This window comes from Aethina tumida, chromosome 4 (assembly GCF_024364675.1).
Source record: "Aethina tumida isolate Nest 87 chromosome 4, icAetTumi1.1, whole genome shotgun sequence".
Lineage (NCBI taxonomy): Eukaryota > Metazoa > Arthropoda > Insecta > Coleoptera > Nitidulidae > Aethina > Aethina tumida.
Window position 1 is genome coordinate 25,160,539 of NC_065438.1, and position 25,941 is coordinate 25,186,479.

The window sequence follows — 25,941 nt, forward strand, 5'->3', positions numbered from 1 at the left end:
CACAATTTAGATTTTACTATGTCACACTGAAAACTGCTCCTACTTTTTGAAACACACAACTAGGATAAAATAAAATAAAAATTAAACATATTAAACATATTATTATTATAATTATGTTTTTGTTCTTCAAGAATGTTACAAATGTTAATATTTTCCTTAATCTGTTGCAAATATGAATAAGTCTAATTTACTGTAAGATCGATCCATTAATATCAATGATCATTATATTCACTGGTTTTTACTTCTTTTTTTTTTCAATAAAAAACAATTTAGTCTGGAAAAAGTATGGAATATACAAAAAAATTAACAATAACTCAAATATTTCAATATTTTATGGTGGTATTTGGCTTCTATCACTGTTTACTATCTTTTTGGTATAGAATCTACCCATTTCTGCAATGCCAATGTGTGTTTTTTGTTCGGATGCGGCGGTCTAATACTTCCCAAAGGAGCTGGATAAGATCTAGATCGGGGGGCGGAGACGGACAAGCAGAGTTTAATTTTTAACCTCATTAATAATTTTAGACGTGTGTTTGGGATCGTAGTCTTGTTGAAATATCCAACGCAAATGGAATCAAGTTGTTTTCCAGTATGTCTCTATATAGAAAACGATTTACCCTCCACTTGAATTAATAGTCCATTTTTAGATCGAGGAAACCATTTCCAAACAATAATGCTTCGCTATCATGTTTAAATAGTAGAAGTTTAATATTTAAAATGGTGTCGACCCAAACAAATTAAATTTATTTTCGTTACTCTAAAGAACAGTGATCCAGTTTTCCTGAGCTCATGAAAAATGAGATTTTGCAAATGCTCTGTTTTTCTTTGATAGCAGTGGTTTTTCAACTGCTACTTGGCCATATTGTCCTGCATTAATAGGGCGATTTCTGTCTGTTCTGCTACTAACACCTAGATAAAATTGTGTCGAAATTTTGTCTGTGATTTGTTTTGATGTTAATGATAATTGTTGTTACACTTGTAATCGACACTTTTGCTCATAATTTTTTTCTAGTATGTGATATTTCATACAATTAATTAATATAATATTAATATTAATACAAAAAAAATTAAATAATTAAAAACAAAAATTATAGTAGTTCTTAAACAAAATAACAGTAAATAAACAATTATACAAATAGTTAAGTTTATCTACGAAAATAACGTATTTTTAATTTTTGAAATTTTCCACAAATTTGGGATAAGATTCCATTATGACATTAATTGAGATATCACAGTTTTTGACCTTCCATGTAGTTATGGATTAAGATAATACTATAATGAACTTTACTTTTGCTGCGTAAACTGGGAGAAATATGTACAAGGTGTCCTAACTTAATTAATATGATCACAATACTTTGGTCAAATATATTTGGTAGCTTTTATATGGTTATATCTTAGCTGAAGAAAATTTAATATGTTAACAAATCATATATTTTTAGAAAGCTTATTTTTTTCTATACCTTTGATTATTTCATTTCAATAATATATTATTAAACATTAAATACATACGTTAAGGAGAATTGTCACTTTTTGTAGTCATTTCAGAAGAGATCAGAGATGCGATTTCTTGAGTAACTTTTAAAAAAATTCTATTTTTCCTAAGACAGTTAAAATCAACTAATCTGGAACATCCTGTATACGTATTATTTTGTAATTTATATCGAATTTTACTTGGCTCTTAAAGTAACATTTAACTTAATGAATTTAAATAGAAGACTGGTCTTATTTCCATTTTAGTTAATTTATACATATATACGTTTGAAACTATGAAGAATTTAAAATACGTTCATTCTAAAATTTTAACTTATTATTTATATGATAATAACATAATTAAATTATACTTTTAAAGTAATTTATCTCCACTAATTTGATTTAATTATTCAAATTATCCCAGTAGTTTGTTTACATGTAAAGTTATAATTAAACTTATTTTTTAATAAACATTTTTCATTGAATCCCACTTAATTTTACTTAAATATTCATGGAATCGTGCAAGTTGCAGCATATTGTAATTCTATGAATATTTATTGGATAAATAGAAATAACAGAACAGTTACAAGGACAATTTTAAAAGTACATGGCGTTTTGGAGAAAAGTATCAATCACAAAAATCTTAAGTTTCCAGTCTTAACATGTTACATTAATTAGTATTTATTTGACAGCCATCTATAGTTACGTTGTGTTCACGCAAAATTTTGTAGATATAGAAAAACATGGATCTGTAGATGATTCAATAATTTCACTTGAATTGTCTCTGTCTCGCCAATATCAATAATGTGTTCTATTCCATTCCGTTTCTTTGTTTACTACAGTAAAATGTAGGACGGAAGAGATTAAGAGATTGGGGGCCAAATGAGGTGGCCACACCAAAAACGGTCTATGAAATCCACAAAATGGTTTTGAATTATCATCGACAAAAAGTGCATGATTTGGCAGAAAAGATAGACATCCCAAAAAGTGGTATATACTGGCATAACAACCGAAAATGAATTAAATGGACATGAAAAAGCTTTGCCCTCGATTGAATAAAAACATCATCTTGAGGTTGTTTCAAGAGATTGTTTGACTATGTTTCGCCGCAGTGAAGCCGATAATTTCACACTTGAGACGACATAGCAATCAAAACAAAGATCTAAGAGAGGAGAACCGGCTCTAAACAAGGTGGAAAGGTGATGGGATCAGTTTTCTGGGATACCCATGGGATAATTTTCTTTGATTATCTTCAGAGAGAAAAGAACATCAACGATGAGTATCCTGCAAACTTATTATTATTATTATTTGACAGATTTAGTCCGTCAAACTATTTTTTATTTCCAATCTCGAAAAAATTGTTCAATGGTAGAAAATCTGTCGACATTAAGAAGGTTGTGTTTGAACATTAGATTATTTTGAAGAGGTCAACGTTTCTCACTGTGTATTGAGCTAAGAGGACAATATATAAAGAAATTTTTTTTTTAATTTTCTTTGTTACATTCTTCTGAGTCCGGTTTTGTAATTTTTGTACTTTTCTTATTATAATTTTCTGGAATTTTCTTCGTACGGCGTTGGACCAGATCAATGTAAACATGATCGATTCGTTTATAGAGACATCCTTAGTTATGTTTTTTGAGCTTTATTTATTTGAAAAAATGACTATAAGACAGATATGCCTTGAAAGATATTTTAACACGACAACACGACAAAACACAACTCAAAATTGGTTAAGAATTGGTTTTTAACGGAAAAGATCAAAGTAATGAAGTGGCCGGGACAAAGTCTCAATATTAACCCTATAAAGTGCGAAACAAGGCCGATTTATTTTAAAAATTGTGTGAAGCAAATTGATAAATTGACTGAATCCATGCCCAAGAGATGTGGAGCAGTTATAAAACCCAATGGGTATCAGACAAAATATTACTATAATATGACAATAAAATAAGTTTTTTATTTGTTAAAAAAAATAATATAAAATATTTTGTTCAGCTATATTTTTTTAAAATACAATAATACAAATATATAATTAAAGCAAAAATAAATAAAATATGTTAGTACGATGATTTCGCAGATACTTAGGTGAACTACTAAAATTATTGGGTTGTTCGGAAAGTCATTTCGTTTTTTCACGACAGAGGATTTAATTGTATTTTTTTGCACACAACTTCACACTTATGCCGTATAATTTTTATATGCATTGAGAGCTCATATAGCAAGGCTTGTGTGTGAAAAATTCCAATTAATTCTACGCAGTAGTTTTTGGATGGTGCCCTTTTAAATATGGAGAGCGAAAAGCAGCAGTTTATATCTTACTGTTTTACTATAGAAAGGGTAAAAATGCTGTTCAAGTCAGAAAGAAATTGACTGATGTGTATGGAGAAGGTGTGTTGACAGTAAGCCAGTGCCAGAACTGGTTCGCTAAATTTCGATCTGGCAATTTTGATGTCGAAGATGCACCACGTTCGGGAAGGCCGGTTAAAACTTATAAAAACGCGATAAAGGCATTAGTTGATGCGAACCGGCGAATAACAACACGTGAGATCGGATTGAAGTTAAATTTATCCAAATTCAACAGTTTATGACCACTTAAAAGGCCTGGGATTATCCTCGAAGCTCCCACAGAGAGAAAAAAACGAAATTACTTTCCGAACAACCCAATAATAGGAATTTTTATTAAAAAATGCTGTCAGTAGTCAAAATCAACCAATTTAAGGCACCTCGTATAATCCAGTTAAAGTTCTCATCAAAAAATTATAGTTTGTAAAAGTGGTGGACGCGGTCGGAAGTTTATTCGGCGCTACGATTTTCGCTTGACAATGCCTAATTGCGAAATTGAACAGTAGCGCTGGCAAAAGGTGCGGCACTCGCATTGTATAATTTACATTACAATGAACAATTTGCCGACCGTCGTAAAAATCCATCGTACTTTTTTTGTGCTAGCACGAGTTTAATTGTCCTATTGCGACATTAATTTAGTAATCTTTGTCCGTCGGGGAGCCTGCACGCAGTTCTGCCGGACAATCAATCATCGGGAATTCAATTAGCGGCGGGTAATGGATTTATGCATTTATCTGTACAACGTGGAAACTGTTCAAAAGTGCCGATTTTTGCTTTATATAAATTTCGATTCTCGTTTACATTTAACACTTTTATAATTAAGTCAAAGTTGACAATGAGTTTTTAATTTATTGAACGAATATAATTTATTTTAATTCAATACATCTAATACAACATTAATTATTTACAATAACGTCAGAGTCGAAAAATATTCAATTAATCGACAAAATTTATTTATTTAATATTTTTCTTTTAACCTGTATATTAAATGAAAACTAAAACGTTGCTTGGAAATATGTCATAAGGCCTTTTGAGTGACCTCATTTTAAAATTTATGTGAAAATAGTTTTTATATTTAATTTGCTTAATTAGAATATTTAACAAATAGTTCTCCAGAATATGTTAAGGTAAATAGAATGCCCTAAAACAACAAATGTAATGAATTTCTATTTTACCTCTGTTTAAAATTGTTAACATTTTAGTGTTGTGCTGAGTTTAAATTAAATTTTACGATCCAAATTATAGTATTAACTGTGACAAGTAATACAAGTTAGCACCAAGAATACCCAGCAAAATAATAACAAGAATGGAAAAAATCAATATGACAAAAAAACACTTCTAACGTGTTCAATCATTTTAAAACCTGATATTTCCGCTTCTGGCTCTAATGACATCTCTCATTCTATGTGGGAGGCTCCTTTATAAGATTTCTAACGTAGTCCATATCCAAATTTTCCCATTCTCCATTTAAAACATCTTCCAGTTCATCAAGCTATCTGGAGCGATATTACGGGTTCTTCTGTGACTCTGTAGGTGGACCCAAACATGTTCGATTTTATTTAGATCTGGACTATTTGCTGGCTAATCTAAAACTTGAATTATAACCTCTCGCAGGTAGTCTACAGTTATCCTAGCAACATGTAATCTAGCGTTGTCATTCATAAGAACAGGGACAAACAGAACCACATATTCTTCAAGAACCATGCCTCACCGATCAGCTGTCAGTGATCCACGATGTAACACTATTAACTCCATTGCGCTTCAAAAAATATTCCACCCAATATCATAATAGAGCCACCTCCGCAATTTCGGATCCCTCTGATGCCCTGAGCAAAGCTTTCACCTTCGTGTCTGTACACTGGAAAACATCTATCAGATCCGAAAAGTGAAAATCTGGACTTATCCGTCAAAAGGAAGGATTCAGCCCAATCCGGAATATCACAAATTAATGTGTTCTTTTGCCTAACCTTATTCGAGGCACAAAGTGTTCACTGGTTAACAACGGTGCAGTAACTGGCATTCTGGATCTAATTCCAAATCCTCTTAATCCATTCCTAATGGAATTGACGGATATTTGAACATTACGGACACTGGACAAATCGTTTTGCTGTTCCTTTGAATCCGTAAATAACGATCATCTATAGGAATAGTACACCTTGGAACGACCAGGGACTAGACAGTATACTAGTATACTCTCCGGTATCTCTAAAATGTCTTACAACCCTTGAAACACTGGATTGGTTGATCAAATCTGTCACATATTGCTACGATCAGCCGATCTTCAATTAGTGTAATGTACACAAACAATTTTATTAAAATTGTTCACAGTATTTCTGTTTTGTTTTTTGTTATTTTTTTATTTATTTTCTTTATACACCAGAATTTAAAATTATAGTTTATATTCATCTAAAATACAAATATAAAAACATTTTAGCAAGAATTACAATTAAATTTTAATCTTTTTCTCACTTTTTTATGATGAGAGTAGCTTTATTGTTTGCTTTATCAGTTCATGTGTTTTTATCATAGGTCACCCAACGAATGTTCTGAAAGGATAATCGAATGCTTTTCATCCTGTCATATCTCATTAATCTTTCCTCAAAATGAAATTTTCACTTCATATTCAAAGTCATTGTAATGTTTTATTAACTTCAAATCTAATTCACATAACAAATGAATTGATAAATCTAAAATAGATTTCCACTTCAGCTATTCTATCACAACTTTCAGATTAAAATAAAAGTTTATGTTCTAAAAATATTCAAGATCTTCCAAAAATGTCGGTCATATCATAGTTCAACTAATAAAAGGTCTGAATAGATATTCGAAAGCCTTCTTTCTATCCTAATATTTAATATAATCTCTTTCCAAATTGAATTGCCCGTTTTTATTCCGCATTCGCCACTTCCACAAAGTAAAAGTTTATCTATATGAAAATATTTAGTAAAATTTCATTATTTCACGTTTTTCTATCATAGCTCACCTAATAAATGTTTTGAATAGAGGTTCGCATGTCTTTCATCCTATTATCAGCCATAATTCCATCCCAAAATGAATATTCCACACTAAATCAAATATCAAACTGGATTTTCCATTTATACTCTGAATTTTCTCGCAGAATTTTCACATTAAAATAAAAGTTTATCTTTATAAAACTATTCAAATTCTTCGAAATTCAATAACTTCATTATTTCAAGTCTTTCTATCATATTTTACCTAACAAATATTTTGATTGGACGTTGTAGTGCAGTTATCCTATCATCTTCTATAACTTCATTGTAAAATGGAAATTACTTACTTACGATCCTCTACTACAACTTCCACAGTGAAATAAAAGTTTATGTATATAAAAATATTCAAGGCTTTTGAAAAATTTTATTAATTTCATTATTTCAAATCAGTTTATTATAGTTTACCTGATTAAAATTACTAAATGTAGTTTCGAATGTCTTCTATTATATCACCTGCCATAATAGCTTCCAAAAACATATTCACCACTTAGTACTCCGTTACCTCAAATTCCATACTAATATAAATATTATGTATAAAAATTAAAGTATATATATAAAGTTTTCGAAAAAATTGACTTTATCAACTGACAAAAGCTCTTAAGGCTTTTATCTCATCATCTTACACTCAATAAATTTTTTATCACAATATCCACCTTAAAATAAAAATTTATTTATATAAAAAAATTCAAAATCTTCGAAAAATGTTTTGAATTTTTGGAATTCAGACTTTCAAAAAATTTATTAGTTCACCTAAACTTTGAATGGAGATTTAATGCCTAATCTCTTCCCAAAATTGTTTTTCCGTTTAAACTCGACTATCACACTTTAAATTTTAAAATTAAAATGTGTGTACTATATTTACCACTGGATTAAACTAATTTCATAAAAAAATTGTGCATATTCATAATTCTGTGGAAATATTAAAAATCATATTCTTCATATGATTTTATTTTTAATTAAGTGGTCTATGGAATAAACTATAAGTTTGTCGTATAACATCCAATATTCTTGAAAAATAAGATAATTAATTTGTGCTATTTTTGACAGTTTATGTCTTAGACCAAAAAAGTTGCTAGTATAATTTTTTCAATTTTAATGGCTAAAAAATTACCCCGTAGATTTTGGTTTTCAGTCATTTTATCTATAAGTACATATTACCATGTTTTACAATCGGAGAAAAAAGTTTGTTAAAATCTAACAAAAAATCTAATTTTAATGAGCCACACTGTATAAATTCAGATCTTTCTATCCCTGTTCCATTAACAAAAGTTCTGAACAGAGATTTAATCCCTTTTATCCTCTTACACTAGTACAACTATGTTAAAATAAAAGTTTACATATATAAAAATATTCAAAGCTTTCGAAAAATTTCATTAACACAATCGCATTCCGCAACAAAAATTGGTTGCGGTGTTATATTTTTTGGTGCGATGCCCGTGCTAAATGCAGCATGTCATTTTTAATTAAAACTCAGTTTTTGTTTGCAGGACTTAATTGCACCCCGCCGGCAATAGATGACTTTCCCAGGGACTTTTTCACGGAGCAGCAGCGGCAGGATGGTGCGGTGGTTGTGCACGTTCTTGTGTCGCTCTACCTCTTTGTGGCGTTGGCCGTTGTCTGTGATAAATTTTTCGTACCCGCCGTTGAAAAAATATGCCACGGTACGTAACAATGTTTAACAACTTCCGAGAGTTAGTTGTATATATATTTTTTTACTATGAGCCACTTAAGTTTTTTATTTTGAGTCACAATTATTTAAATGATAGAATAACTAATGTCTAAAGAAACTGTTTATTTGAACAGATCGCTTCCTGTAAAAATTCTAGATCGTATGACGTCGACACAAGCATGTAAACAAAATTATAACATGCGTCATTTATGTACATTTGAATGTACGGTAGAGCACTATTAATGTTTTCAGTTATAGTCAATTAATTTCAATTCATAACTTAATTTAGACCAATTCAAATGTTGATTAATTTAATTATCAAAAAACTAATATAATGTCTATTGAATTTTTCATATTATTAATTAAAATTTCTTCTAGAAATATTACTAAATATTACTCGATTACTAATACTCGATTCTACGAAAGGAAATGGTTTATTTAGTCACTTAAATTTAAATTAAAATTACGTAATTATAAACTCAATTAAAATATTTATTAATTTAATTAATAAAAATATATACTACATATTCATTGAATTTTTCTTCTTATTAAATTTTTCATTATATTGTATATTTGTTATAATCGATACTACGACAACATTTTTCTGTTAATTTTATATTGAAATTACTTTAAATTATATACAATATATTTATTGAATTGTTCTTATTATTAATTTTTCTTTTATAAATTACACATTTGTTATAATCCATACTACTAAAAAAATATTAAATTTTCAAGTTTTATTAAATAATTATAAATTGAGATTACTTAATAACATAAAACTCAATTTAAATATTTGTTAATTTAATTAAAAAATGAATACACAATATGTTTATTGAAATTTTCTTTCTAAATTTTTTTTATAAACATTGGAAATTTATTATAATAGGTAATACGACAATAAATTATTAATGTTTTCAGCATTTTTCAGCAACAAATATTTGTCAATTTAATTAACAAAAATATATACAAGATAATGATTTAATTTTTTATTATTAAACATTCTTTTATAAATATTTGTTATAATCGATACTACGAGAGATAATTTTTAAATGTTCAGGTTTTGTTAGATAATTTTAAATTGAAATTACTCGATAATATAAAGCAAAAATATATACACAATATGTTTACTGAAATTTTCTTAATAAATTTTTACGACAGGAAGTTATTAATAGTTTCAGCATTTTTCAGTTAATTTTATATTTAATTTACTTGATTATATAAAAGAACTCAATTCAAATATTTGTCAATTTTGTTAACAAAATTATATACAATATATTTATGGAATTGTTCTTATTATTAAATTTTCTACATTATCTGTATGACGATACTATGACAGAAAATTATTAAATTTTCAAGTGTTGTTAGATAATTGTAAATTAATATTAGTTAATAACATAAAGAAATTTAATTCAAAAATTTGTTAATTTAAATAAAAAATATATATAAAATAAATTTATTGAATTTTTTTTAATATTAAATTGTTTTTTATAAATATTGCATATTTGTTAATGGATACCCTGACAGAAAATTATTAAATTTTTAACTTTTGTCAGATAATTTTAAATTGAAACTACTTAATAATATAAAACATCTTAATTCAAATATTTGTTAATATTATTAATTGAAGTATATACAATATATTTATTAAATTTTTCTTTTATAAATATTGTTTATTTTATTATCTATACCACGGTACAAAATAAATTTTCATCTGTTGTCAGATATTTTAAATTGTTAAGTATATAAAAAGAGTAGAGAATATATTTATTAAATTTTATAAATATTGCATTTTACTAAAATTGAAATTACTTAATAACATAAATCAACTCTATTTAAATATTTGTTTATTTGATTAATAAAAAATATGTCAAATTTATTTATTGAATTTTTGTTATTATTAAATTTGTAAATATTGGATATTTGTTAGATAGAAGATTGAAGATTGAAATTGGTTACAAACATAAATTAACTCAAATCAAATATATATAGATATTTTATAATTTAATTTAAAAAAAATACACATATTTAATATATTTACTGAATTTTTTTATAAATTGTCCTTAAATTGTTTTACTCTATGAAATACAACATATTTTTAATATATAAATGATTCTCAATCAATTATCAAATTCACATTTAATTTGATACAAAATATTAAAATATGTGCCATTATTTGCATTAATTTAACATGTAATATTTATGCATCTCATCTAAATAATTAAAAATTTAATTATTATTTAATGGTTTGTCCGTTTAGGAATTGTATTAATTAATACAAACATTACGTGACATTTGGTGAAATGACAAAATGCTTGTATGTTTACAGATTTCAAATAATTTAAATATCAATTTTTTTAATAAAAATTTATTGTTTTTTAAGTTGTATTTGATAGGATGTACAAAATTTTACAAATATTCATAGATTATTTAAATTTATGTAATTAATTTTTTGATGAGCACTTGACAGAATTAAAGACATTAGTTTACCAGAAGTTTTACCGCATAACTTTAATGAATATTCATATTTATGTTTAAAATTAACAAATTTATTCAATTGATTTTAATGTTTGTAAATTCTAAATTATTTTTATGAAATTATTTACATTTTAATACAAATATTATTACTAAAATAGTTAATAATTTTTAACTGAGTGTACCTCATTTTCAAAATCAAAATATTAAACATAACTTACTTAGTCTACTTATTAATAAATATTAGGCAATCGCGTATTAAAAAGTTTTTATTGTAAAATTATTAATTTATAAAATTGCTTTCAATTCACGAACGCATTAAACTGAAAAAAAACATTTCATTGTCTTGCTGGAAGTTTGTTCTTACTTTTTTCACATGTTCATTCGGTGTATCATAAAAATAACAAAAGACGCTTAAAAAATAATATGAAGTTTTTATGTGTACATTTTAACTTTATTACATTACATTGTCATCTGTATTTTATCCGACGTGGATTTTACTGCGAATATAGCGTAAAAGAGAAGTCCGCTTAAGTCGAATCTAAGAATACGTCTTAACCGAAACTGAAATTTAGGTTCACTCAAATCTCACTTAGTATTAAGCTTTATTAAGTTCTGCCGAAGTGTGAATACACACAATTTAAATCTGCTATCTAAATTCCGCAACCGATAAGTGTTTCTATAAGGTATATTATTACAGCATGAACCTAAAAACAAATAATATACATATAAAATGTACAGTGGTGGCTAGAGAAACTAAAATCTAAATAATTTCTATTTAAATAATAAACATAATAAATGTACACACTTTTAAACAATATATAGCATTTAAACAATCACTCTTAGCTACTACTTGAATTTGATCTATAATTATTGTTTTTTTATGTTATTCTGTTTGAGTCCTTTTTTTAATAGACAAAATTATAGCAACTTTGTACTTAATACATATTTAATTATTGGTCGAAATGAAACTGTAACAGAAATTATAATTCAACGTTACCAAGACCAGGACAAATAACAGGAGATGGCTAAGAATTTACGACTAAATGAGTCAATAGTTTCCTGTATTATTAAAAAATTTAGAAAAGCTCTCAAGTGGTAGTTCTTTAAACTTTAAAGGAGTGTCAAAAAACAATCCAATATTATCGTCAACTGAAATTAAATCCAACCTGAAGGAAATGGACTTGCTGAAATTAGTTCTAGTACTTTAGGAAGATAATTAGTGAATAGGAATCCTGTAAAAAAACCCTTATTTCTACTAAAAATATGAAAATCCTACTTGACTTGCTTAGAACATTTTATGGACCACAGAGCAGTGGGAACAAACAGTGATGAGTCTAATGGTGAAAAATTCCAAACCCAAATTCAAAAATTTGCCGGATTCTGGACCAATACATCGATATTTTGTCTTTTCTATTCAAATATCCAAATATCAACCCTACATAATATATGGACATCACGTTTATAATGAAATTCGACATACAAATTTTATAAATTTATATAAACTCATTAAAGCAATTGAAGAGGTTTGAAAGAATATAAACCTCTGGTTGAAAATAAACGAGTCTATGCCCTAGAAATGGACCAAAACTATAAACCAAAAAGTATTAATATACTTGAGTAATCTCAAAGTGTTATATTAAATACAAAGTGTTAAATTAAGAAAAATTAAATATTACAGATTTAATCATCAAAAATCCCTTTAAAAATTAAAGTTACCATATTTATGTTCAGTTCAATTCAAAAAAGTATATAGTCAATTAATATTATTTTAACAGTTCCTATTATATAAAAGAGTCATATTTAAAATATTTAACATTTAAAAAATATAAAATTGTTAATATTTTGTTGTATACCCTTTGTTTGTTACAAACACAAAGTACAGATTCAACGAAATATCAGCAACGGTCGTTTGAAATTAAATCCCATGACTCATCAATTATTCATTTAAATTTGATGGTTTTCGAGAATCTCAATATTATTATTTTTTAACCAATTTTGGAGAGCTTTGGACATATGCTTTGATTCATTATCATGTATTTAAACTGGTAAGTCTCTGATGATATCTCTGTATATGAAACTGTTCAGTTTAGCAATTACTTCCTATAATGGTCCATACCATTTCAAGAAAATAACCCCAAATCATAACGTTTCCTCCATCGTATTTTTATACTGTATCTACGGTTGAAACTTATATTTGGAAGAAGTCGAACGTATTGTTTATCATTTATCCTATTCTAAAATGGACTCTTCACTCCAATGTACTCTTCGTCAAATTATAGAGGATAATTGATAAAGTTTTATGTAAACTTTACTCTTTTCTGAATATTCTTTTTTTGTATCAATGATTTGTGTGTCAGCCTTGCAAGTTTTGTTAATTCAGTCAACGTTTGATTGTTCTACTAGATACACTCATATTGATTGTACGACTCAATTCATTCATTATTTTATTTGCCTAAAAGGCAAGAAAGGATTATATAACATTGTCAACCATTTTTCGAGAGCATCTTTTTAGATGTGAGCAATTTTTAGGCTTTTGTTTTTCATATTAATTATTATTTCCTTTATTTAATAAAATAGCGTAAATTTATTTGAATGTGTTATTTCTTTCTTTGGCCCGCCACATCAAAACAATATGTTTAAAGTAATATCTGTATCATTTTTAATATATGTTAAAAAAAAATTAAACAACCTGAAATTTTATTCTGACTAAATTTGAATTAAATCATTTTATAACGTCTTATAAAAAGCTTAAATTTATGAGGATAAAGATTTATTAGATTTGGAAGGTTATGTATCGAAGAGTTTTAATGTTACACTTGACTTCGTTCAATTTTTGTTTCTTAGTTTTAATTAGTGTAATAAAACACAATATACATTTCACTTTTTGTTGTTTAAAGTATTTTGTTATCCATTTCACATGGTATTTATATGAAGGCGTCCAAATTTGGGTCATATAAGTGGCTTTGATTGAGGTCGAATTATTGACTTAAAAGAGACAGGAAGAAGCTTTTATGGAAATTCCCAAGTGGATGCACCGGAGTTGGGTCTCGAAGAGACTGGGTCTGAAAAAGGTCATGAACGACGTGTTAAAGGTTCAGGAAGACGTTGGTCGGAAATCTTTTATAAACAATTTAACATCCAAGAAATTGTGGAACAATAATACAATGATTACTTTGAAATATTTCTAACATCCGGATGTTGTCACGACCAATAAGAACTCCCGGCTAATTACCGATTGACCGATTGAACACGGACATCATAAAGAGAGAACTTTGAAGTTCCTTCCCATCAAAGACTTTGGAGATCCTTCAATGTCAAATACACAACTAATATGGAATGAAATACTTCAGAACTAGATTGATCACATTATTAAATTAAAGGCATAATAAGTCAGTAAACAACATTTTTTGTCTTTATTTCGAATCATTTACTACTATTTTTTATGGCAAAACCTCGTTTAAACCAAATATCAATAGAATATAACCACTGGATATATTTGTATTATTTTCTGTCACTGAGAATTTTGTTAGGAAAAAATAATATATATCAAAAAATAACTTATCTGCGAGAAAAGTAATACTCATGTTACATCAAAATATGAATAAACCGAAACTAAAATTCAAAATTGTGATCCATTAGTTATCGGACCCTGTGTAAACATTTACGATTTTGTATTAATAAATGCATTTGAAACGCGCTATATACATTTGAATAAACATAAAATTGCACTTACAGTTAGACATAAATAAATTGGATGCAAATATGCCTATGTTTACCCAAGAAAACTGATACTAAGACTGTCTTCTTAATATATATTCAGGTCAGATAAAATTTCACTTATCCATATAATTTATCCGGCGCATCCACCATTTTTACAGTAGAAATATACGATTCATTCATTATCAAACTAATTAATACTAAATTCATAAACCGTTAACATTTAGTGTCGAATGAAATCATTGTGTAAAATAATCCAACAGCTGGATTTAATTAACGTTATTAATAGTATACGTCGGACCTCATACAGTGATAAATCCCTCGTTTACTGTTATAATGGAATGTGCATCATATGAGAATTACCTCTGCAGACGTTGATAAAGAGCCCCGAAATTAACTTGCAGTTATGCACAAGTTGTATATAATCGGTCCTGTCAACATCTCCATATTCGCAGCTTAACTTATTTGCTACCCTCAGTTGAATACTAAATGGAGTCGGTAGAGTTAAAATGTGTTTCGATTATTTTTTGGCTAACATGTAATTTACACGCTTGTCTTAAGGTATGTGAGGGGATTACAAGAGATTGTTAGAACAGTTTGTCAGAAAGAAGTTAACCTTTTTTTAAGATCTAACAAAACGTTTCCGCATTATACGAGTTAAACATAGAAAAATAAAATTAAAGTTAGTGGTTGTACATTTATTAAAAGGTGTCTTTAAATTGAACCTAGTTACTAAGTTCTAAAAAGAGTAGTTTTTTTAAATAGCACTTAGTTGTGAACTTCAATGCTCATATTTCACGGCGAGTCATACGCAGACCACTTCCAGTTCAACCGGAGAATATCGATGAACCGGTAAATTTATTCTCCGTATCTTCCGAATCTTGATAAGTGTGACCTTCGAAGTATTACTGAAAAGTTTATTATTCGTGCAGTTTGTGAAATATGTAGCATGGAATTAAAACACTTTGTAGGAAGGGCCAACTCCTACCTGGTTGTTTGTAAAACAACTATGTGACAAGGTTTTGTACCCGCCGTCTTAAAGTTTTGCTCGTTAAGGGTGGCCGTAGTTTATCTAAGGTCTGTGTGACGTGTTCCTAAATAGATTTCTCATTCGTGTTAAATCCAAATGAGTTTCTTAATTTACGACTAACTGATACACGAAACTTCTTGATACCCAAGTATATCTTCTCCATTAAACGGGTATTAACTACCCGGAAAATTTTTCGGTGATCAGCTAAGAAAAAATTGTCGGCTCTTTAAAAAGTTATATATTTATTAAGTGATGCTTTATTAAAATTTAATTAGAAGAAAAATTAAATTATCGTTTCATCATAAAATTTTTATGAATTATTTATTAATTTATTCAATTTATTTTTGATGAGCATGTAACATAAATAATAGTTTCATCTTAAGATATTAATTTCATCGTATCATATAAAACTTTTATGAATAGTCAGGGCTTATTTAAAATGATCTAATACTAATTTATTCAATTAACTTTAATGAAATATTTTTAAATTTTTGATTAATTATTGATTATTAACAAATATTAAATCTAATTCTTACTTTAAACTCATCCTTATTTAAGTTATATCTCAAAAAACATCTTGTAATAAATATATTTTTATTATTTGTTTATTTTTATATTTTTTCTTCTGTTTACAATTTCATACATATTAATATTTCAATAACGTATTATTTATTCTTAAAAAAGGTAGTAAAAATATATATTTTAAAATAAAGATTCAGGAATTACTTAAATAAATTAAATTTATTCAATAGTTTTTGAGCAATAAAGTACTTTTAAAAAAATATTAGTTTCATCATAAATATTTTAATAAATAATCAATGTTTTTTTTTTAATTATCGAACTTATTTAATTAATTTTAAGACACAAACAGTAAATTAAAAAAAATCTTTATTTTAAAAATTATTACAAAAAATATGAGAACTAAATTTTGCATTTTACTCAATTAGTTGCGAATAAATAAGTGACAAAAAAATTATCACTTTAATAATTAATATATTTAAGAGTGAATTTTGATGAGCATACCACAAATCAAAATTTTTAATTTTATTATAATTTATCATCACATAAACGTGAATATTCATTATTTGAAATTATCTAACTTAAATTTAATCAGTTAATTTTAATACAATTCTTATAAATGGTGGATTAACCCTTAATAATAATTAGATATGTACTTAAAAAATCCATGAATTGTTTATTAAATGTATCTAATATACATTTAGTCAATTGATTGTTTTGATGGCATGACACAAAATTAAAGATTTTACTTTTATTATAAGCTATCTTAGCAAAATTGTAAAACTTCTATTAACATTCAAGAATTATTTAAAACTATCTGATTTAAATATATTTAGTTAATTTTAATGTAATACTTATTAACTGAAAATTAATTTTAATAATTCAAATTTTTGTCACATTTATGATTACAAAAAATAATAAAACTAATTGTTAGACTTAACTATATTAAATTTATTGAAGTTATGAATAGACATTTGAAATATCCAAGAATGATTTATTTAAATGTATGTAATATAAATGTAGCCAATTAATTGTGGTGATGGACATGAGCCAAAATTAAAGATTTTACTTTTACTATAAGTCATCTTGCAAAAATGTAAAACTTGATATGATTTTTCAATGATTATTTAAGAATATTTAATTTGAATTTATTTGATAATTTTAATAAAATACTTATAAAACTATACTATAATACTAATTGTTATATTTAACTATAGTAAATTAAAGTTAAGAATTGATATTTCAAAAATCCAAAAATGATTTATTTAAATGTATCTAATATAAATTTAGTCAATTAATCAATGGGCATGAGACAAAATTAAATAATTTACGAATGTTCAAGGTTTGTTAAAATTACCTTATACTTAATTAATTTTAATGTAATACTATAAATCTAGGATGATTTCTTTAAACATAACTAATATAAATTGAACCAATTAATTGATTGACATAAGTCACAATTAATACTACCTAATATTTGAAGTTATTATTATATATAATAATTAATTTAATTAATTTTGGCTAAAATTTATTAAAGTTATAGATATATATTAAAAATATCATTTATTTTTTTAAATATAGCTAATTCATTTTTTTATTGATGAACTTGTGATAAAATTAAATATTTATAAAAAAATTTCAAAATCAATTTCAAAATATATATTTATTCAACGATATTTATTTTTTATTTACACTAGTTAGTTTCATAAAAAAAATATGTATTTTTAATATAATTAATTGTTATTTGATCTTTTGTAACACTAAATTTTCAAGATATGTATAAAAAAAACTTGAAAAAGTTCAATTTTCCTAAAAGTTTATATATTTAACTTAACATTTGATAAACAATTCAGACAATATAAAAAATGTCAAGATGATATTTAAGCTTCATTTCAAGTGTCTACAATAAGCACAATTACTACGCTTCAAGTGTCTAGAGTAAGCACAATTACTTGCGACCAATTAAATTTACGTATTTTACTTTCAGCGTTAAATATGTCGGCGGACGTGGCAGGGGCGACGTTTATGGCGGCAGCGACGTCGGCTCCCGAACTGTTCGTGAACGTGATCGGTACGTTCATCACGGAGGGAGACATCGGCGTCGGTACGATCGTCGGTTCCGCCGTCTTCAACATACTGGCGGTGGCGGCGTGTTGCGGCATTGGCGCCGGCATGGTAAGATTAATCCAATTTGTTTCTTCTTTCTTTTACGTGTTATAACTAATGGGGTTTTATGCGGGGTCGTTGAAAATAGGCGCTTGTGTTTTCGTCTTTTCAGACGGTAATCCATTCACCTGAATTTGCATCATACACGGGGATTTATGCGATTTACGTACACGTCGCATTTACATACTTTGCGTACAATTGCACTTCCTCATTTAATTTATGAATTTACATGTTCACTTGTTTTAGATTCAATGTCGATGTTAATGTGACAATTTATCGTTTATATTAATTCAAGCTAATTTCTGCCTTCCAATTTTATATATAGTTAAAACATGAAAATTTTGTCAAAACTAATACATACGTGACTGAGACCAAATATACTCATTTATTTAATTTAACAACATAATTAATATTAGATACCGGAAAAGCAATCTTCGTTTTGTTCCATAATTTATTTGATAATTGAGGTCATTGTCAATGGATGCATTGAAGATGCAACACTAAGAACGTACTAAAATCTGGAATAATCAAGAAAATATAACATGGAAATAGCTTAGTCATTGAACGACGATGAATTAATCATTTGAAATGGCTTCATGCAATTGATCTCATCATATATGAAGATAACAAAATTAGGCGTTTGAAATTTGCCAATTTTCTCATTGCACGCAACGCAAATGTGTCTCTTATTGACCCTTGATTACACTCAATGAAAAATATGTTGATTACGACAATTAGTCTGGAAAATGAATTGAAGCTGGTCCATAAAAAATCTTAACCTTTTGATAGTTGTTGAAGCTTCAGAATATTAACCTACCTAATCCACCATGTAGCCCATATACCAGTACAGTGGTGGCCACAGAAATAGCACAAGATTTAAAATCACAAAAACATTTTGTAATATTTTTTATAAAAGGATTTAATTCAATTAATTTGTCCAGTCAGTATAAAAAATATATTTCAATATCCTGTACTCTTTTTTGCTTTATTTGTTGCATATCTTATAAATGTTGAAAATATTACTTAATGCATTTATTAGTCGGATTTCGTTGGTCAAAGAAATAGCACGTTCTTAATAGCTATTAAGATTTGAAGAACATTGTTCTCTGATATTGCTAATCTCTCTAAAAACTTATAATGCTTCAGAAAAATGGGTTACAATTAAGAAATATGACACAACACAATCAATTGAAAATACAAGAGGCAAATGTCCTAACAAAAGTCCAACTCCTTTTCTTGATAGACAAATCCTAAAAATCAGTAAACGATATCCTTTCTTGTCTTCTAGATAAATTAAAAATAAATAAATTGGGTCATACATTACCATTGTGTCTAGTAAAACAATCGACTGAATGAATAAACTAGCAAGGATATATTTTAGTAAAGAAACCAATGGTATCAAAAAAGAATATTCGAACAAAACTAAAAGTTTGCACAAAAATTTATAAATTATCCTCCAGAATTTTGACGAAAGGTATATCCTTTGAAGTCATAAACTCGTATTCAATAGGATAGGATCAGATGGAAAAAATACGTTCAAGGTCCCCCTAATAAAAGTTTAGATTCCAAATAAAATACAAAAATTTTGGAACAAGTCAGAGGAAAAGTTTTGATTTGGGGTTCCTTTCCTTGGTATGATATGAGACAAAAAATTATTAGTAAAATGGATCATTTCATATATAAAGGCATCATGAGAGATGTAATGGAATCATTTATATACAATAATTGACCAATTAAATAGATTTTTATGCGTGATAATAATACGAACCATGCATTCAAAGTATTTCAGATAGATATGATTAAAATATAAAAATGTTGAGATTCTCGATGACAAGATGAAAACTTGTGGAATAATATAATCTAGATTAAAACACCAAAATCCATCAAATTAAGGTAAATTGTGGTTATTAATTGAAGAGTGGTGAAATTTAATTTCAAATGATCATTATCGATATATCATTGAATCTTTGCCTCATCGTTTACATGTGGTTATAACGAACAAAATGTACCCAACAAGATATTAAAAATTTTGTTTAAAGTTTTGTATAAATTATTTAACATAATACATATATTTTTCAAAAGTGTGCTATTTCTGTGATCAGTCACATTTTGCATTTATTTTGTTTAAGGTTTAATTTAACTATAAATTATTTCAATATAGGTATAAAATGAATAATGGGAAAAAGAATATTGTGTAATTATTTTAAATAAAATATTTTGATTGCATTTAATTAGTGATGTGCATTTCCTAATTAACATTAATATAGTAATATGTGCTATTTATCCATGTAGTGTTATTTTTATGATTAACTAATTTTTAAGAAACAATTGGTTTAATTCTGAAAATAAGGTAAATATTGAAAATTATATCTTCTTTAGTTCCAAAAAACTGAAAACTATCTTTCTCATGACATGATTTAAATTTTGGTCTTTCCTAATTAACGTTAATATAGTAATGTGTGCTATTTCTTTGACCACCACTGTATTTATCTATGTATTGTTATTTTTATAATTAACTAATTTTTAAGAAATAATTGGATTAATTCTCAAAATGAGGTAAAAACTGAGATTTTTCTCTTCTTCAGTTCCAATAAAACTGAAAATTGTATTTCTCATGACGTGAATATAAATCACCATTTTAAATTTTTGTGTAAAAAGAAATTAAAAAAAAAAAACTAAACAGATATACTATGAAAAATTTATTTTTATTTTAAAATTGTTTGTGTACAGTACATTTGATTGGAATTCAAGTTTTAGATTGGCCAGTAAATAGTCCAGATTTAAAACCATTCGAGCATGTTTGGGCCACCTACGGAGATACGTAAGAACCCGTTATATCGTTCCAAACAGTCTTGATGAGACATTTTAAAAAAAAATGGGAAAATTTGGATATGGACTACGTTAGAAATCTTATAAGGAGCCTCCCACATAGAATGAGAGATGTTAATAAAGCCACAGGCGATAATAATAGATTTTAAAATAATTGAATTGACGTTAGAAGTATTTTTTAGTCATCCTAATATTTTCATTTTTGGTGATTTACTATTAATTTTATTATTCGTTCAATAATATTAATTAAACTAATAAGAAAAAAATCTAATTTAGTAGTAAAATTTTTCAAATTTCAAAAATGATATTTTTCTCATATTTCTGTATTTCTGTAATAGTGTTTAAATTTGGTCTGTGTGATCCTAAAATTGCCAATGTAATATACTTTTTTCATAGTGATACAGTATTTTCTAAGTCACTGGATATTTTAAGACTATTAAGCCTTTAATAACCTTTGACCAATTTAGAAGTACTTTTAATTATTTTTGACATGTTTCAGTTTGAATGTTTGAAATTAAAGCTATTTTCATTTCATAAAATTTTATTTAGATTTTCCTCATTATTTGTCATGTTTTATCTGCTCCAAAATTTTAACCGCATATTTTTAAATCTCCTTACATAAAAATAACACCTTATTTTATTTTATCCAAGTTTAGATACTGTCTCCAATAAATATGACGAGGAAACAAAATTTATCTGACAGTTCGTACAAAGTCGCAATCATGATAATAATTTCGCTGTCATAAATAATATAATCCCAATTGTTCAAATGTCTGCCCCATTAAATCTTTTATATCATTATTCATCGTTTCGTTGGCGTCAGAAGGCACTAAATGGAACATCGATAAAGTCTGATACTCCCCAGTTTCCCTCACTTCCTTAAAAAGCATCCGATGTGGGTGAATGTGTGAAAAACCGAGCTTTTTATCATGAGAACAATATTTCTTTTATGTCATAAGAATAATAGACTAGTTACTAACAAGTTTCTTTTCCTGTTTGTTTCGATTAGTTTGTAATTTTTATAAAAACCTTTGTTACCAGAGTACCTTGTACAGATTATAACATTTTTTACCTACAGTATGGCCCATTTAATGTTATCATTCATGTCCTGGTATTTATTTTATTTATAACTTTGCTGTTTTGAAAAGAAACATTGGTTTATATCCATTTAAAGGATGCCAGATTATAAAATTAAATATTATGTGACACGTAAAGAGTACTTTATTGTCTATTTTTTAAACAATTACTCATTAAAAACTTGATATAAATAAAAAAGATTCGTGAGTGTTTCTATATTATGTATATGAGGTTCCCACAATATAATTTACCATGTCACTAACCAAAAACACCACACTCCCATCCAGCTCCATCTACCTCCACCTAAATAGGTTTTCCGCAAAAATTCAATTTGATGCCGCATTAAATTACCATAAAAGTGACGAATTTTTATGTGAACACTGTCATATGCAACGAAACCTAGTTAAATGTAAAATTTCATGATACAGCACGGTCCATAATTATTATTCCACCACGCATAGAATTCATTATTGGTTATTCTCCCAAGTAAACTGGTAAAACTTTTCGATTTAACTACCGATCACGTCCACTCTTTTTTACGATGTATTCAGTCTGAAAATGAGTTATGCATGGTCCAGATACAAGTGTGTGTCTGGCACATAGAGAGGAAGATTAGGGATGCCATGGCCAACGGCGAGAAGGGAGACGTTTTCGATTGTTTTTGTAGTCCCCGTTCAGCACTTACATTTTAAAGAAGCTTGTATTTCTGTCGTTAAATTCCTTAAACAGTAAATGGAAACGAAAGATATCTTATCATACCAACGGCTTGAGGGAAAGGTACAGTACCCAGAGATTTGCGGGATTAGTCTGGAATAGAAATTCAACCGGCCACCCAGACATTTTGAAGGAATGTTCATTAAACATGTATTAACTTACACTAAGAAAGTCCAGGGAGCATCAGTTTTAGGGAAAGTTTTCAGCTTTAATTAAGCAAGTTTGGAAGAATATAATGATCAGGTTGTGCAAAAGTATTATTAATAGTTTTAAAAAGGAACATCTAAACTAATTTAAATATTAAATCAATATTCCCTACACTAATTTTAACTTAGTAATAGTTGACAATTTTATATATTTTCGAAGAAAAAAAAGTTCACCAACTTCATTATACAGTAGAGGTCATTATTATAGCAACTTTCTAAGTATTTTAACCATAACTTTTTATTTAATGTGAACCGCTAAAATAATTCTATTATACTATTGTTCTATAAAACATTATACAAACTTACTAAACTGTATTCTTATTCTATAAAGTGTTATACGTATTTTTCTGAATTGGACATAAATATAACAATCTTTAATTTTCAAAAGGATTTTTAATTATTAAATCTGTGTTATTTACTTTAACATTATAAGTTCTCTTAAGCTTCTAAAATTGCTGCCATGACTTCATTTAAATTTATAAAAGTTTTATTTATATTTGGTTATAAACGTGACCCTCCATGATTTCTACAGGGTTGATGTCTGGATATTGTACTATCTCCACATTATATATATCCATATTTTTTTTAAATAATTACGCTATATTCTTCCTCCCATTATTCATTTTATACCTTTATCAAAATAATTTAAAATAAACAAACGAGATTGATGACCACAGTAAGAGACCAGTTCAGGGTAGAAATCCTGCTACAACTCCTGCTTAAGATCATTTTTTGAGAGCTTTACCTTTGAGACAACGGATTGTGACTACAAGAACTTAACAGTCTCAGTTGGAAAACGTAGAGCGGGTTCGAATAAGTATTGAAACTATTCGGCAACGACTTAAGATAATTTGTAACCCCGAGTTCCTGTTCGAGGGCCGACCTTTACCGTGGATTTTGCCTGAACACCTGCGGTAAACTTATTCGTGTGTTTAGATGGACAAATGAAAGATTTACTCAATATAACTTCGTAAATACCACCTTAATTGGTGGGGTTTAAATTATGATGTGGAGAAGCATTTCTTTAACAGGTCGTACCGAAATAATGGGACCTTAATGCTGAACATTACATTTTGGACATTCTAGAAGAGCATGTCGTGCCTTATGCTCCCTTTATAGGTTCAAATGCAGGATAATGCACGGCCACATAAAACTCATGTTGTCCAAAATTATCTTGTTGACGTTAGTATTAACTCGAAGTCCAGACCATAACCCAATAAACATATTTGGGACATACATGGGACGCGTTTAAGGGATCATTCTGATCCTCCGAAGAGTGGATATGAAGCGTCTCCTACCAGAAATTTATAAGAATTTATGAAAATTTTTAGTAGAGTTGAAAATACCGCAAATTAATTTCAAATTTTTTATTTTATAATCATCAAACTTTGTTAAATTCAAATATTTTTAAAAAACCAATATCTTTTAGGATTTTTTGTAACAACTATAAATAAAAACCTATTTCTAAATAAATATACAAAGAGTGTATACTTTGTATACTATGCCATTTTCAGAAAATATTGATAATAATTAATTATTATTAGTGTGGTGGGTTACTTTCTTAAACAGTGTATTTGTTTACTAATTTATACATAATTGTTAATATTTTGTTGGGTACCCATTGTATATTATAACCACCTATAAACGGTGGGCCAAAGATTCAATCAAGTATCGGCAATGGTCGTTTGAACTTTAATTTCACAATTCTTCAATTAATAATCACAATAAATCTAAATTTGATATTTTTTGGTGTTTTCGATTGTATTTAGATCAGGACTTTACGCCGACCAATCGGATATCTCGTTTTTTTTCTTTCCACTAACTTTGAACAACTTTCGATGCATGCTTGGCAACTGTTTCCATTTTCTAATAATTTTTAAGGGTGCCATGCCAAGGAAAGGAAATCCAAAACAAAACTTTTCCTCCACCATGTCCCAAAGTTTTTGTAGTGTATCCGGAATCCAAACTTTTATTAGAAGAACGATGAATGTATTTTTTACCATCTTAACTTGAACATAAATTCATCATTTCAAAGTTCCCTTTCACCAATGAAAGATAATTAATATATTTTTGTGTAAAGTTTAGTCTTGTTCGTTTTTCATATCAATGGTTTCTTTACTGAAATATATCCCGTTTTGTTCATTCAGTCGACGTCTGATTGTTCTACTATACACAGATATTGTATGACCAGATTAATTTATTTTCTCTGTCAATAAAAGAAATTATTTTCTTGTTAAGACATTTTCTTATTGCATTTTTAATTGAGTGTGTTGCTTTATATTTATTATTAAGTATTATAAACCATTTTTTGAAAGCATCAAAATAATAATAATATAATATCTCCGACGTTTATAAGATATATAACAAAAAATATACAATATAGAAATATTTATTTTATACATACTGGAAAAAATTGAATAAAAACATCTTTTATCATATATATTACAAAATTCTTGATTTTAAATTTTGTGTTTTTTCTCTATTCACCACTGTAGATGCTTTGGTACTTTAATCTATCCGTCATAATTTTTGATTTGTGTTTGGGATCGTTTTCATATTGAAACACATTTATTATGAGCATAATTTGTTCAATAAAAAGAAGCTAATTGTTATTTAATCCCTGAATATATACAGTCTGAGGGAGCCTGCGCCAGAAGAATTGAAGCATACCCAAAATTATAATTGAACCATCACCATCACTGTGGATATAACAAA

General features: G+C 27.4%; 1 protein-coding gene across 2 annotated transcripts in view; it reads left to right on the forward strand.

The window, feature by feature from the left end:
- Positions 1–25,941, forward strand: part of LOC109601143 (sodium/potassium/calcium exchanger 3) — a 47,692-nt gene that overhangs the window by 11,604 nt on the left and 10,147 nt on the right. For both annotated transcript variants that reach the window (XM_020017369.2, XM_020017370.2), the window contains 2 exons: positions 8,309–8,482; positions 18,222–18,409. In XM_020017369.2, the coding sequence (XP_019872928.1) occupies positions 8,309–8,482; positions 18,222–18,409 (362 nt within the window). The remainder of the gene's footprint in view (positions 1–8,308; positions 8,483–18,221; positions 18,410–25,941) is intronic.